This window comes from Anguilla rostrata, chromosome 1 (assembly GCF_018555375.3).
Source record: "Anguilla rostrata isolate EN2019 chromosome 1, ASM1855537v3, whole genome shotgun sequence".
NCBI lineage: Eukaryota > Metazoa > Chordata > Actinopteri > Anguilliformes > Anguillidae > Anguilla > Anguilla rostrata.
This window is the reverse complement of record NC_057933.1, coordinates 20,848,907-20,864,900: the sequence shown is the minus strand read 5'-3', so window position 1 is coordinate 20,864,900 and position 15,994 is coordinate 20,848,907. Positions and strand designations below refer to the sequence as shown.

General features: G+C 41.5%; 1 protein-coding gene across 1 annotated transcript in view; it reads left to right on the top strand.

The window, feature by feature from the left end:
* LOC135251695 (brain-enriched guanylate kinase-associated protein) overlaps nucleotides 1-15,994 on the top strand; it is a 66,261-nt gene that overhangs the window by 2,406 nt on the left and 47,861 nt on the right. The window contains exon 2 of the mRNA XM_064329373.1: nucleotides 7,461-7,489. Within this exon, the coding sequence (XP_064185443.1) occupies nucleotides 7,461-7,489 (29 nt within the window). The remainder of the gene's footprint in view (nucleotides 1-7,460; nucleotides 7,490-15,994) is intronic.

Here is a 15,994-nt window from a genome sequence, read left to right as displayed (position 1 = left end):
ATATACTCTGTATGTTATATTTACACAGTCAGAAACACAGAAATCTATTTAAATTTCCTTATGGGTGACTCAGTGGAAAATGGTCCTCACCATATGAATATTGTAGCTTGAGAAAAACTTTGTAGCACCAGCAGTTTGGTGTTGTTCCACCAGGGGTCGGGAGGGTTCAAGGTGGGTTCCTTGGGTTATCATTGCATTATGGCCCCCCAATGACTCTCTAGACCCACAGGCTAGTGGTATTAATCAGTTAAGAGAAATGTCACTTCTCTAATTTGTGCTACTTCTCTTCTTGCCTAGTGTAGCCTGTAGTGTGGAAAATAGTTTTTGGTTTTCAGATGAAGGAGACTGAACAGCTGCAGAGCTTGTTGCATGGGGTGCACAGTGGCATCTTAGGAGCCACAAATCTGAATCCAAAATTAGGGAGAATGGGGGGACTTTGTTCAAAAATAGATAAATATATGAATAACATGCGGCTCAACAATCTGGTTCCCTGTAAATATGAGAACAATATAGAGGTTTCATTAATGACATGCATGATGTTATCCTTGTGACTGTTCTATTTGCCTCATATGGTACTGGATGGCATTGAAGGTGTACCACTGAATATGAAAAGATTGAGGCAATAACCACACTCCGTATTGGACAATCTGGTAGATAGTAGTTCATTAAAATTCTTGGCAAATGAGTTAAGACTAGTTTGATCAAATATAAAGCTGTAGGCAGAAATATTATCTGTATTAATTATTTTTGCTTCTACTAGCCTACATCTTGTGATTTTAAGATAAAACATAAAAAGTATCAATGTGTCTTATCGAAATATCTTTCAGTTGGATTATTTAATGGAATTTGTGACACCAATTTATCTTGAGTATAATTTTTTAATTAAATTGTGAGTTCATCTGGTATTATTGGAACATCTTTGCTGTGAGGAATAGACCACCTTTCACCTGCCTATTGCATCCAGGTTCACAATGATAACAGTGGCATGGAAAGTATACATCACACATTAAAATGTTAAACCAGTGGTCCACCCCCCATCCTACACTGGGTCTGTTTAATCAGGATGAAATTTCTATCTCAGTTGTTTAGTGTAATTTCTGCATAGAAAGAACAACTGAATTGCCACTCAAAATGTGCTATTGCATCAGCAAAATTTGGCCCATGGTATTCTTTTTTACAAGTGCTATATGAGAAATGATGAAGCTATTTTGACAACAAATGATGCAGAAAATATTGTCAGCGGTTATTTCAGCACCATATAACAGATATATTAAACAGAGGGCATATATTTGCACATATTCCATAATTCAGCTGGGGCTTTGTGATTCAATCTGGATACCTTGTTCAATGCAACAGTATATTCATTTATATTTACCTTGGATTGGTTATGGCAAAATTATACAGTCCACAGAAGGTTAAATATTACATACCTCCATCCAACAAATTGACATTACTCAATAACATTTTTAAAATGTACCAAGTGAAGTGCAAGTAATGTGCCCTTTAAATCTTCAAATCTCAAATATGCAATATTCTACATTTGTACGTGATAATAATATATGGTACTGTAGTTCACCGGTTTAAAGCACTCCATACGGCAGCAGGATAACCCCAGGGCACAAAGCGCTGTGTATGTGTATATGTACAGGAAGAACAAAAGCATTCTGGAAAGCATTGCAGAAGCTTTCTTCAGAGGGAAAATCAACCATTTTTTTGTCAAACCGCCTCCACGCTCTGCAAACAACAGATGTCATTGTGATAAGAAGACAGTTTAAATTTAGCTGGAATAGAGGTCACTTTAAATATACATTTTTAAATGAAACTAACTGTATGTATATTTTTGTATTTGAGCATCTCCTAATACATAATTGGATTGGATGAATAGTTTCTATTAGCTTACTTTCATTTTTATATTGTAAAGACTGAAAGCAATGCTTTCACCTTTCCAGTAGAGTTATAAGTTCTGCTTGTCAATCTGTCGAGCCACAACAGTTGAAAATTACATTTATAATAATATGCACAGTCTCTGTTAAATAAAGTTAAAGTTGGAATACAAAATAAAAAATACTTCATATGAAATCCTGGATGGTCCTTGCATTCCATCCCCTGCTTCCTTATTGGCTCATAGGTTAAAAGTCAAGATTCTAAAGCCGCGTTTCCACCAAAAGTACCCGGAACTTTAGTCCCAGGAACTACTTTTCAAGGAACTAAAAGGTTCCTTCAGCCCATTGTTGTCTGCGTTTCCACCGCGGTCTAAAGTCCCGCGAAGATTAGGCAAATTAGCCCACTGACGTATGAAAAAGCGACGTTGTCGTCGGTCCATCTGTCCTATGATTTCTTCTGTAACCCCATACTACCACCGAAGTAGCCTACATTATTTTCTAATAACCGGGACAGCCCGGAGGGGTTTATTCCACTTATATACAACGGGTTACCAACAACGACTATATATGGTTACTTTTGTATTTATTGATTTTTATCGATTTAATCACCTGGAATTGAAATATTCTTCTGCAGCCGTTTGGGCATATTTTACCGTTGTCAAGCAAAACTATCATTGGTAGTTGAACTTGGACCGTTGTTATGCAACAAATAGGATATAACAGGCCAATAGTCAGATTGTAACTGTTTTATATATCCTCTCAAACACATTCATTATGTTTTTCTGTGAACATTCACTTTCAATGTCTGCAACATCACAGACATGACAGTAAATGCATTCACTTTTCTCAATTAATAGGCAACAACGCAGAAAAACGAACCGACTTGTAAAATTTAAATTAGCAGTGGTACAGCCACCGTTTGCTTTCCTTCAAAGTTACTGCTAGCCGAGCAGCGAAGTGTGCCCTCCAGATGCGAACCATGCACCATAAATTAGTCCATAGTCTTCCTGGTCTTTTTATGGAATTGAAGAATGGCAGAGTAAAATTACGGCAGTCTGAAAAAGCTAAAGGGACGATTAATTAACCTGTTATTTTACCCTGACAAAAAGTGCGGAAGGTGATTTCCAGTTTGCTTTTACTGTATCACCAATGTGAATTACGCAGAACTACCGCATACCTCACATAACTGTATCAAACAATTGACCAACATCAATTACAACGGGCTAACAAAGAAAATCCGGAAGAAAATATTCAGCAACCGAATTAATCCGTTTGAATGTTTTGGTACGTAATATGCTGTCCCAGCACGAATGCTTAGCATTTTATAAAACGAATACTAAAGCAAGAAAAGAACAGAAGAGCACACGTTATAATTCCAAGACGTTGGCAGGCTATAACCAAAACTAGGCTACTGCGCCGCATAACATACAAGTTTGATTTGAAGTTATTATGAAAATAAATCGGCTGCGGCTGCAGATTTTTAAACATGGCGGTTGAAATAAAACAAATAACACTGCAAGTAGTCGACCAATCATACATTTTCAGCGCTTGCGCCCCACCCCAAAGGTTCCGGTACTTTTGGAAAGTACTACCCCCAGAACAGGGACTTTTTTGGGGGTAAAATAAAGTCCCCGGAACTTAATTTAGACCCTAGTTCCTGCGGTCGAAATGCACTGAGTTCCTCAAAAGGTTCCTAGTTCCGGGGTAAAGTTCCTGCGGTGGAAACGCGGCTTTAGTCCATCACAAACTGTCATGAAAGACAGGATATATTTTCTAATTTGACTGTTTGGCCATATTGTTGGTTACGAGCAAGTAAAGTTAACACTAGTCTTTACAGCCTCCTTTCATTTTACAAAAAAAAAATGCTAAACTGAAAAATCTGTGATATAGAAAACAGATTTTCAGATGGTTAGAAAATAATACATAGACATCACCAGTCTCACTCACCAACTGGATTTACTGCAGGTCTAGGCACCACAATGTGGTGCAAACGGAGTTCAGAATAAGTGCACATAAAGCTGAAGGGTCAGAAACAGTTTAACAACAAAGACTTGATCTCTCTAGTCTCCAGTAAGAAAAAAACACCTAAATCTTGTGTCCCTGCTTAGTGGCACTCTATTTGTCCTAACAAAGAAAATTAAAATGAGAGAGACTTACATATGTTGGTGAATGTGCCCTTTACTAATGTTCATTGGACAGTCCTTTTTTGTCTTTGGCTGCAAACTGCAATTGTGGATTCCCTAATGCCACACACTAATATTTACTTCTGAAGGAGTCGTGATAGCAGTGAAATTCCCAAATCAGGTGAAGATGTTAAATAATGAAAGGCAGAAATCACAGACTCTTGTTGTTCTGCTATGCGATCAGCCTGTTCCATCACCTTAGCAACTGTGTAGGGGGTTCGGGATTTGGAGTGGGGAGGTGTCAGGGTTGTATGGGAGATTGTGCTGTACCTCCACCAATTTAAGTAGAATGGTAAACATGTGCCTTCTGTCAGGACACACAGGCAGTTTACATTAGTGTTGAGGGAACAGAGGCATCCCACATGTATAATTTAACAGAGTGAATGCAGCCATCACTGGTTGCTTTATGTATGTGGACCCACGCTGGAAGACATGTGTGGGCGGGGTGTAGGCAGACAGATGAGTGAGTATTGTGCATGTGCGTGTGTGTGTCCTTGTATTGTGCATGTGTGTGTGTGTGTAATCAATTGAGATTGTGTATAATATAAACTGAATCTCTCTTCAGCCTATCAAAGAAAAGTGAGGCAGTAAAAGCAACCTACACACAGAGGTTTTTTCAGTTGATGAAGCGATGAGAAGCTAATTTGTTCATTTATGATTAAGTTTGTAGATGTACATGCATATATACATAAGGAGTGTGCTGGCTAGTTAGAATATATGACTATTCTTTTGACTATTACGAAAAATAGCAATTATAGTATAAATTTCTGTTACTGAATTTTGATTATTTTTGTAGAAGGCTATTGTCAGAAAAATAGCTTTTCAAAGAAAAAAAATGTTATTGTGTCAGCTACAAAACTATTGGATAATATATCAATTCATAGTACTGTATGTTCATAGGCAAGAGACAAATGAAAAACTGAAAAAAGTTTTGCTTAATACGTCATGACATTGCAGCTAGAAACGAATGTTTTTTGTGTATGTTAGTTTGTCATGGCTACGACTATCACACAAATAATGGATAAGACAGGACTATGACTGTAGGGAGGCCAGAACACAGCTAAAACGCATAATTCTGTAGAAACACAGGTATTACTGAAGTTGCTTTTGAACTATGTTAAAATATTTATTAATAGATTCATAAAGCAGCACCCTCCCCTGCTTTTAAAAGATTGGTTCACTGACCCGATTTGAAATAAAGGCAGTCCCACATGCTAGGAGACCTGTGTAGCTGCCTTAGGTTAGATGCTTCACTTAGGTCCAATTACATGACCTACATGTTCCCATGATTCCCCGCACCGCAGGGTGGTCTGACAGCCCTTCGTGAGGCCAAAGCGCGGGCAGACAGAGAGAAGTCATTATGTCTGCTGTCTCCTACAGCATTCAAGGCCCAGATTATCATACTGCTTTATCAAGCTAAATCTTTATGGAATCGCACAACAATTCCAAAAGTGGACATCGGCTGGTTTCAGCTAGACAGCACTGATATTTGCAGTAATATGACAGGCATTCAACCAAGCGCCCTGCATTAGTGATGGAGAGTGCAGTGCAGTCACTGCTCTATTGAGTGCTGAACTCTGAGTACCTGTAAGGAGCCTGAGGAAGATTCAGGGGAAAGCCCAGCTCCCCCGGCAATCTCCTTCAGTGGCCAAATGTATTCTGCCACTGTAGATTGATTACTATGGCCAAAGCACAGTGAGCTGCACCTGCCTGGGGTGAGTCATCCAAGCCTGCCCTGCAAGGGTGGTTTCCTTGGACTGGCAGCACTGGGGGGATAAGAACAGCAGCAGCATTTAATCACCACTCTGTCTGCGAGGGGGGAGGGGCCAAGGGAGGAGTCAGCTGAGGGTCTGTAGCATCTGACGGTAGACTCTGCAGCTTAGAGGGGGATTACTTCCATCACAACAGTGAGTCATCCACCCGTAGCAGAGAGCGCTCGTCACAGCCAGGACTGCAGACCTGTGTGTTTTCTCATTTTAGGCTGCGCATGGAGGTTGCCGGTATTTGCAATATCGCAGGTAGTCAAGTGAGGGACTCCAAGCTGAAATATACTGCATAGCACTGCCTCTGCATCATCCCACTGACACATTTACAAAGGAACCTGGTTGTTGTTGTACAGATTAACGCTTGTCCCAGGGCAAAATTTGTGATATGTAGTGGCTTGTGACATATTTTTTAAAAGTACAGTAAGTCACTTGACCATGGCAAGAACCTTTGTAATACAATATCCCCCGTCCACCTCCCATAAAGCAACACTGAGAATATGACCTGTCACTGCAGCTATGAAGGAAGACAGCTTGAGGGCAGGTCCTGGTCAGTAACCTCTATTCATTCATGTGGGTGATAAAGTAAAAGGTCATCATCAGAGAAAGCGGGAATGCCTGCAGTGATAGGAAACACCATCCACCAATATATAAATAAACAAAAGAACTACATTTTCATTATTGCATATGGGGTTGGCCCATTCCTGGGAAATGTTTTAGCCCATGCTAATAAAATGTCCTTTGTCATGGACGTATCAATTGAATAATTAATTAAATGTATTAAACATAATTAGAGCAAACTATATGACTGCAGATTCACCTGTAAGGTTGTATATAAGACATTTGGGGGAGTGGGAAGGGTGGGGGGGGGAGCTTAGAATATGCCATATTTTGATCAAGTGCTCTTTCCTTGCAATAATCCTGCAAGACTGCCCAAAGGTTGAGCTGCGTATTCATTTTCATTGAGGTATTCATGAAAGCAATGATTATAATAATTATTGTTTGCAATATTCATATTATAGTGTTAATAATCATCACCACCATCCTTGGCACAATTAAAGTTACCACAAAGAAGGGAAAACAGCAGTCATCAAAGAATCAATGCGATCCATTCACTAAGTAGCTCTGTGCCGCAATCTCAATATGTTTGAAAATGTGAATTCCTCCTGCGTAATCCCAGCCTTTCGCTTAGTGCACGAGGACAAAAAACATGCTCCTGTACCCATCCTCACGTGTACCCCCAGCTCTGTGCTCCAAAGAGAGTGAAGGGAAAAGGCATACGTAGTCTGTGAAAACTGCAATCTCCCCCAATGTGTGAAAATCAACAGATACCATTACCTGTTACTTTCCAACACACACACCCCCCTCCCCCTTCCTTGCTCTCCTCTACTGTGTACGGCTTCTGAGTCAGTCGCTGCCCCCGGCCCTGGGGTATACTGTGCTTCTGCTGCCTGCTGCAATTTTTCCTCCCTGTTAATCTGTCAATTTTTCCCCTGCTCTCCGCTAATGCAGATGTAGATTTGTTTATGGCTGCTGCGTGAGGCACTTGTCCGAGAGCACTTGTTTAAGACCAGCCGAGATGCTTCGGTGCCTCCTGCTTTATTCATCTAATCTCTCCCGATTCCTTCCAGGCCTGCGATGGTGAAATGCATAACATAAGGTAAGACACTCTCTCTTTCACTTTTCGCCGTGCTGATCCCCACGCTCTCCCTCCCTGTCCCTCTCCTCCTCTCTCTCTCTCTGTCTCTAGCTCTCTCCATCTCTCTCTCCCTCTCTTACTCTCTCTCTCTCACCCTCTCTGTCTCCTGCCTCCTTCACTAGTGAGATGCTCACTGCCTATTAAAGCCATTTAATCTAGCTGGGATCCAAGGAAACCTTTTTTTTTTCAATGCATGCTGAGAGGGACACGCACTGGAATTTTGTGACCTGATCAACTGAAAATGAAATGTAAAGCTAGTAAACGGTAAGGAGGGGAGAAAGAAAGCTTGTGTGCATGTGTGCATGTTTATTTATTTGCGCGTGTAATATATATATATCTCTGCATCTGTCTTCTTACAATAAGTGGGAATGCTTTGCTAAAATAGTGTTTGTGCCTTACCAGAGTTTCATGTTTTGACAGTGGAACCCCCTACACACAGACACTTCTAATAGCAATGTGGGTGCTAAACTGACAGTTATTCAATTAGACCTGCATTTGTTTCTGTGCTAAAGTTATAGAATGTGTGTGTGTGTGTGTGTGTGTGTGTGCGTGTGTGTATGCATTAGTGCACCTGTGAAATAATGTCTGCATGCTACTGTCACAGATTAATTGTTACTGAGGACTAAGAGTGGTTGAGAATATGTAAGGAAGAGAGTGGGTTTTTAAGACACAGCTGGTTAATCCAGAGCTCACTATATGCAGCTCTTTGTTTGCACATCAGCACAGTAGTTAGATTTTACTCAAAAGCAGCGCTGGACGCAATAAGAACTTCAATCAAGCAAGCTGTTCTGCACAATGACACAGGAGTGGTCACTCTGCAGATCCCATGTGTTGCAGTTTCAAAGAAGTAGATAGCTACACAGTTCAGTGGAGGCTGTAAATTATTGGCAGGTTCTCTTTAGAATGGATATGAGGGAGGCTGCCAGACTGAAATTTAAAATCTGCAATACCCTTGGTTATCATGAATGGGCCAGATTTCCCTGCTATAATGTTGTACATTTAAATATGTAGTTAGCATGATTGTAATTGCTGTTAATAACAGTCATAATCAAGGCAGGGGTGCCATCTGCATACGTTTGCATACCTCTTGCTGATGTTGCTGTTATTTTAATTGTCATCATTACATGAGCACAAATTAATTTCATTAACCCCCCTTATGGCTTTCAACTCCAACAGGGAAATAATCCCTACAGACTGTTACTAAATTAGGAGTAATGTTCTGAAGTTCCCCCTGGGAAAAATAAAGTTATTCTATTCTATTCTATTCTATTCTATTCTAATGTTGTTTGTGACATCACTGATGGTTTGAGCAAAATCTTTGCATATTTGAAGTAGAGGTCAAAGAGTCTGAAGAGTTATAGTCAATATGTCCCCATCATACAATCAGGCCTTTGTGTGTGTGTGTGGGGGGGGGACCTTACACCTTAGATAGCTCTGAGATACAAGTGATAATAGAAAATGTAATGAGTTGCTTGGTGTGACAAACCACTTGAGTACTGCGAAGCAGTAGGGTTTTTAGATCGACACACTAGGGGATATCTAGTAGAGAAGTAGGATAGGATGCGGTGGAGTGTGTGTGACAGGGGGGTCACCCCCTGAACATACAGTCTAAACTCAGAAAAAGGGTGCTGTCCACTGGCCTCCTGCTCAACCTTCAATTATACACAGATTACGTCCCATCTGCTTTTATGGTTGTGCATTAATTCACACTTAGAGAATTTGCGCACCAGAGCTCCGAGAGCACGGCCAGCCATCAAGGCCATACAGTACCACTGCGCTAACGTCCTGCGTGGAAATGATGATGCATGGAAAGTCACTTATGGATTTCTTCAGAAAGTCTCTCGGGCCTGCTTGTTTTTCTGCTAGGATGGCATTTCAGGTTTTGAGAGTTTAATGTCCATTATCGGTGGTGCCAAAAGGACCTGGGGCCAAAGTTTTCAGGCAGTGCATGGACATGGAGATGGCAATCTTAGAGGGATTTCTGATCCAAGTTAAGGCTCTTAACCTGATATCCTGTTTTGGTTGTCAAATGTAATTGAAAGCATTTTGGAGTGTTTCTGATGTGAATGTAATTAAACATTTTAGATGGCATGGTAGGAATAGTTCATATTTTGACAGTCCATTTGGACTAATGTAAAATGGATCGCCATGGAATTCTGACTGACAGAATCTTGACATCTAGAAGGGTGGAAATCTAGATTGAGAGACATTTTGAGTTGTACAGACTAAGTAAACCCCAATATAGCTCAGATTTTACTCAGATATAGCCTGGCTACATCGTAGTCAGCTAGAAAACTTTCACTTTTCTACAAAATGTATCACATAAATTTTCACCTGAATGCCTAGATGGTGTTTCACCTACTTTCCACCAACTTTTAACCACAAATTTGTTCACTGGGATAGAGCACTGGTAGAAATTGTCTGTTTTTCACAGCATCCCCTGAGTTCCTTGGATGTAAAAGGCACATGGCAATGGATGTGTATCTCCAGTGCTTTTCTGCAGACATGAACTAATAGCCAGCAGCCTCCATTTTATCACCCTTCCCAGGGCCACCAAGTTATTGTACAGAATATATATCTCCCAAAATGAATGAATAAAAAATAATGACAGCAACAATAATAATACAAATCAGTGTTTCCCACAGGATTTGGGGAAACTGTGGTGGGGGGACCCCAAAGCCTCCAGGGGGGGTCCAAGGGGGATGCGCCCCTGGGAGAAAATCTTGCCAATTTTTATCTTTTTAAATTTTGTGCACTTTGAGAGGAAAATTAAGAGGCTAGATCCTTGAAGAATTTTGTGCTTTTCTAAACAATCCAGTCATAAACCCCATATAGTTCTATCAACTTGTAAGATGCTTGAGCCTACATTTGAGCCATCAAATAAGTTAAGCAAACGTTGTCATGATAGTTGCTTCATTTATTAGATGAAAATTGATATATCAGGGAAAGCATTTCTATGACAACTAGCTAAAATGTTTAATCAACAGGTTTCAAACAGATATTGTTTAGAAGGGAGATATTCCAAATACATGAATATCTGGTGTCAACATTCAGCTTAAAACAGTAGCCTACTTAAACAACACTTAATTTATATAATCAACACAACATTGCTTTTCACATTTGGGATATAGATTTGCCAACTTAATGCTGGAAATAATATAGCCTACTAGTACAGTGCAAGTGTCTAGCTAACGTTAGTCGTTTTAGCTTCAAAAATCATTGTAACCACTTGGTTCATATTGATTTAAATGTAACAAGAATTACCTCAGGCCTCAGAGAATAAGCTATTGTATAAAACTTGGCCAGATGCTAATAATTCATATCATAGTGTCAGTATATCCACAGTATCACTCCCTCACATAATTCACATAACATTAGGCTTCACAGTCGGGATACACATGGCTTTACTAACTTGATGCTGGAAAAACTGTTTTAAACTATTGTAACCACATTCGCGTTGGTGTGGCTCGTGAATAGATAATTAACTCAAACGATGTTGTCAGCTCAAAATGAGTTCTGGATCGACAGCTTGCAGAAGTTCAGATGCAGAACTCAAAAGAGACTACAGTCAGTGCCGAAGGCTCACTCCCATCTCGTGCGCACATTGCCTACACCAAGGGGAGCGGAGGAGGGAGCTGACTGTCGAGTGAGACAAAGTTTGCTGAGGCAAAGGTGCAAAGCACATAGAGATGTTTTATGTTTTTTATGAGAGTAAATAAATATTTTGGCTTCATTCTGAAACTGCGACAGTACAAATTAAACTGTGGCAGGTTGCCACAGTTTAGTTCATTATTGGGAAATACTGCAAATGTAAAAATAATTTTATACAAACAAAGGGGCACTTGGGGCAAAGAGGCAGGTGCTTGGGCATCCAGAGCCACACCTTCTTCACGTGCCTGACTCCTCCCCATATCAGTCCCCTCCAATGGAAAAATCCTACACCCATGAAAAAAATCCCTTGTCTTGCTGTCTGGTCCCAGGGGCTATCAGGTGGAAAGAAACCGTGTCTCTAACTGGTGGATACAACATTGCACTTATTAATTATGACACAGTTAGATATTTACTGATTTCCCATTTGTGCCATTTAAAATCAGATTGGAGTAAAATATGTAAAACACTTGATTGGTGAAAATATTACATTACATTACATTACAGGCATTTAGCAGACGCTCTTATCCAGAGCGACGTACAACAAGTGCATAGGTTTCAAGATGTAGAGGCGCAAAAGAAACACTAGAGTGAAGTAAGGATCGTAGTGCCAGAAGTGACCACATCGATCAGGACTCCAACCCTGTAGAGTAAGCTTGTTCAGCAGCAAGAATCCTACCAAGTACAAAGTACAAACTAGCACTGGAATCACACCTAATCATACAAAAACAATCCTACCAGATACACTAACATAATCAAATTATCCTAGCTAGGTACAATGAGCTGAACTATAGGCTAGGGAGGGGTGGGGAGAGGTGCAGCCTGAAGAGATGAGTCTTCAGTCTGCGTTTGAAAGTGGTGAGATTCTCTGCTGTTCTGATCATCACGGGGAGGTCATTCCACCAGCGAGGGGCCAGGACAGACAGCAGACGGGAGCGGGAAGTGCAGACGCGAAGAGGGGGAGGTGCCAAGCGTCCAGAGGTGGCAGAACGGAGAGGTCTGGCTGGTGTGTAGGGTCTGATGATCCTCTGAATGTACCCTGGTGCTGACCCCTTAGCTGCCTGGTATGCAAGCACCAAGGACTTAAATTTGATGCGAGCCATAACAGGCAGCCAGTGGAGGTCAGTGAGCAGGGGGTGACATGGGAATGTCTGGGGAGGTTGTAGACCAGACGCGCTGCAGCATTCTGGATGAGCTGCAGGGGTCTGATGGCGGATGCTGGCAGACCAGCCAGTAGCGAGTTGCAGTAGTCCAAGCGGGACAGGACCATCGCTTGAACCAGGAGCTGGGTTGCGTAGGTGGTGAGGAAGGGGCGGATTCTCCGGATGTTGTACAGGAAGAACCTGCACGTTCGACTCACCGCCGTGATGTTCTGGGAGAGGGACAGTCTGTTGTCCATCACCACTCCAAGGTTTTTTGCGGTGGGTGATGATGACACCACAGTGTCCCCCAGGGAAATAGAAAAGTCAAGAAGGTTAGAGGATGGAGCAGGGATGAAGATCATCTCTGTCTTGCCTGGGTTCAGCTTAAGATGGTGGTTATCCATCCAGCTCTGGATGTCCCTCAGACAGGCAGAGATGCGAGCAGAGACCTGAGTGTCAGAGGGCGGGAAGGAGAGAAAGAGTTGGGTGTCATCGGCATAGCAATGATAGGACAACCCATGGGCAGAGATTACAGGACCAAGAGATTGGGTGTACAGGGAGAATAGGAGGGGACCAAGGACAGAGCCCTGGGGAACTCCTGTGGCAAGGGGGCGAGGTGCTGATACTGCACCAGCCCAGGCGACTTGGAAGGAGCGACCGGAGAGGTAGGACTCAATCCAGTCAAGTGCTGTGCCACAGATCCCCATAGCTGCCAGGGAGGACAGGAGGATGGGATGGTTGACGGTGTCAAAGGCGGCAGAAAGGTCTAGGAGGATCAGGACAGATGAATGGGAGGCTGCTTGTGCGGCGTGAAGCGACTCATTGACCGAGAGGAGTGCGGTCTCTGTCGAGTGGCCAGGTCTGAAGCCAGACTGGTAGGGGTCTAGGAGGTTGTTCAGGGAGAGAAAAGAGGAGAGTTGATTAGAAGCAGCTCGTTCAATTGTTTTGGATAGGAAAGGGAGAAGGGAGACAGGACGGTAGTTCTGGATGACAGAGGGGTCCAGAGTGGGCTTTTTCAGCAGTGGGGTGACGTGGGCCAGCTTGAAAGAGGAGGGGAAACGTCCAGAAGACAAGGAGGAGTTCACGAGGGAGGTGACATATGGGAGGATGTCAGGTGTGATGGTCTGGAGGAGAGAGGAAGGGATGGGGTCAAGAGCACAGGTGGTGGGGCGGTGGGAGAGTAGGAGCTGGGAAACATCAGAGTCAGTGAGGGGAGAGAAAGTGGAGAAACAAGGGGAGGGAACAGAGCTGGGGGAGTGGGGAAGGGTGGTGGTGGACGTGAAGGAGCTGCGGATGTCTGCAATTTTCTCATCGAAGAAAACTGCAAAGTCATCTGCAGCGAGGGAGGACTGAGGTGGGGAGACCCAATAAGGGTCAGAAGAATTTCTGTCAGACTTCTGGGACCTGGACCACTTAAAGGAATATCTTGAGTCATCTGGGTCACAGTCGTTGATTAGTAATAGAATCTATTTTCTGATTAAATTCTCTATTTTTAATTTTTATTTTTTACTTAACTTTTCATCAGTACATAGAGTATGTTTTTACTCTATGTACCGTTAATATGTAACCAATTTATCTTATATCAGTAGTTCTACTATTAGTAGAAACTATAGTAAATAGAAAAATACAGAAGACTGTTGCAGGTGCAAATAATATATTTGCATTTATTTTCAATATGAAAAATGTGAACAATATAAGGGAAGCGCATGCTGAAAATTGGCTGGAATCATTCAGAGATATAGTATATATATATTCATAAAAATGTTTGACATTTTTATGTGACTAGGTTTGATAGCTCACAGTCTCTTCAGATGGTATGATTATGAACCACAGGGCTTTACAAGCAAATTGTGCAGGAAAGATTGAGTTGTATTACTTACAGGAATTTGACCCTTGTTCAGTTTTCTTGTTTAGGCCCAAATTGTTTATTGTAACATCATTTAACTGTCAATTGCCATTCCAAGTGGTTTTGTTGGTGTTTATTTAGACATAAAGAATTTACTTGTGCTTGTGTGCAACTTATCACTTTTGCTTATTTAAATTCTAATTCTTGTTGTGCCATGTGAATGATAGCATCTGAGTATAAAAATAAGGGTCCTGAAAGCTTATTTTCTTTTTGTTATTATGTGAGAACAGACCTTTTGGCTTTTTAGAAAAGAGGCCATATCCCAATATTTGCTACCAGGCCCTGCTGTGTTTTTCACAGGAGACCCAATGTCCCCAGCAAAGGGTTTGATTGTACTGGCAGTTTTTCAGCAACAAGCCCTGTACCTCTTTTTCGATTGCAGTTGTTGTATTTTCTAATTACTACCTGTCTGTTTGAGTAATAGCTTGCAACAGTGCGCCACAGGGGCCTGGCGATTGCGTGATCTGCTTATTGTTTCTGTTGGCTTGGCTTGTCTGGCCTGAGTATTTTTTGAGCACTTTATATAATATTGATATTTGTGAGGCTGGCGGGGACTTTTTGTCGTATGAGGCTATAAGAGCAGGAAGCAGTTTGTCAACAGAACGTGGAGTCATGGGAAGGGATGAGGGCAAAGTCACAGTGGAGTGTGTTTCTCGAAGGCCCAGGCATTAGCATTAACAGGCTGTCATTGAGTAATTTGGTCTACAGCTGTGGTGCCCCAACTGCTATGATAGTAAAAATCCTGTAGAAGCAGTCATATGGTTGTTTTGTATTCATACACGATATATATCTTTACAGCAGGTAAAGATACTGCAGTGCAGGGCCATTTTTACAGGCCGCAATCCCTTCAACTGTTTTAAATCGAGCACTGGTGTTCTAGAATTATGAAACTAACTGTAACCTCTTACTGCATGTTTTAACTTTCATTGCTTGGTTGCTCATGTAACAATACCCCATCACAACATAAGCCATTTAGGTACAAATAAAGACTCAACATCTAGCCTTCAAGTTAACATTAGTTAATGTAACAAAACAAACAAGGATTTGGGCATAACCATTAAACAATTGCCTCTCTTCCAACAAATAGTTGGAAATGAACAACCATGGCCTGTGTTTTGTACACTCGCTGTGTCTTAAGTTATGTGCTTAAATATAATATGTGATGAAGATAAGATATAGCCACACCCTCAGTGATGGACATCTGGAACTCTATAGGAGGGATGGGACTGTATAGGAGGGACAGACTGAACAGTATGGGAGTTGGCTGAGAAGGAGTAATTCAGGGGACCTTGATAAACAGGAACTTTTCAGGTACTGAAGCTGTTCAGGCACTGTTACATCCCCTGAGTTACAGTAATATACGAAATCTAACACGGGAGCACAATACACACAACAAAAAACATGGGGACAGAACAGGCATAGAAGACTATACTGGACACAGCATGCTACTGTACGATCTGTATCAGATATTCCGAAAAGGGTGCTTACCTACTCAGATGACTGACCATGATCTTCCGCATGTAAGTTTCCATGCATTTTTGAGCTATGCTAGTATTCACTTTGCCCCTAAACAAAAATAAGAAAACCGAAAATAAATGACAAGTAAATTATAAATGCCAGTGAAGATGAACAAAAATTAAAAAGAAAAACAAAAAAAGTCAAGTTTTGATTTTACTATAGAAATCTCTGTGCGATTTTCTCTCTTGCTCCTGTATGGGAAACCTATGCTTTTCTAAATATTAGCTGATCCTTGTTGGATTCAATCAGGAG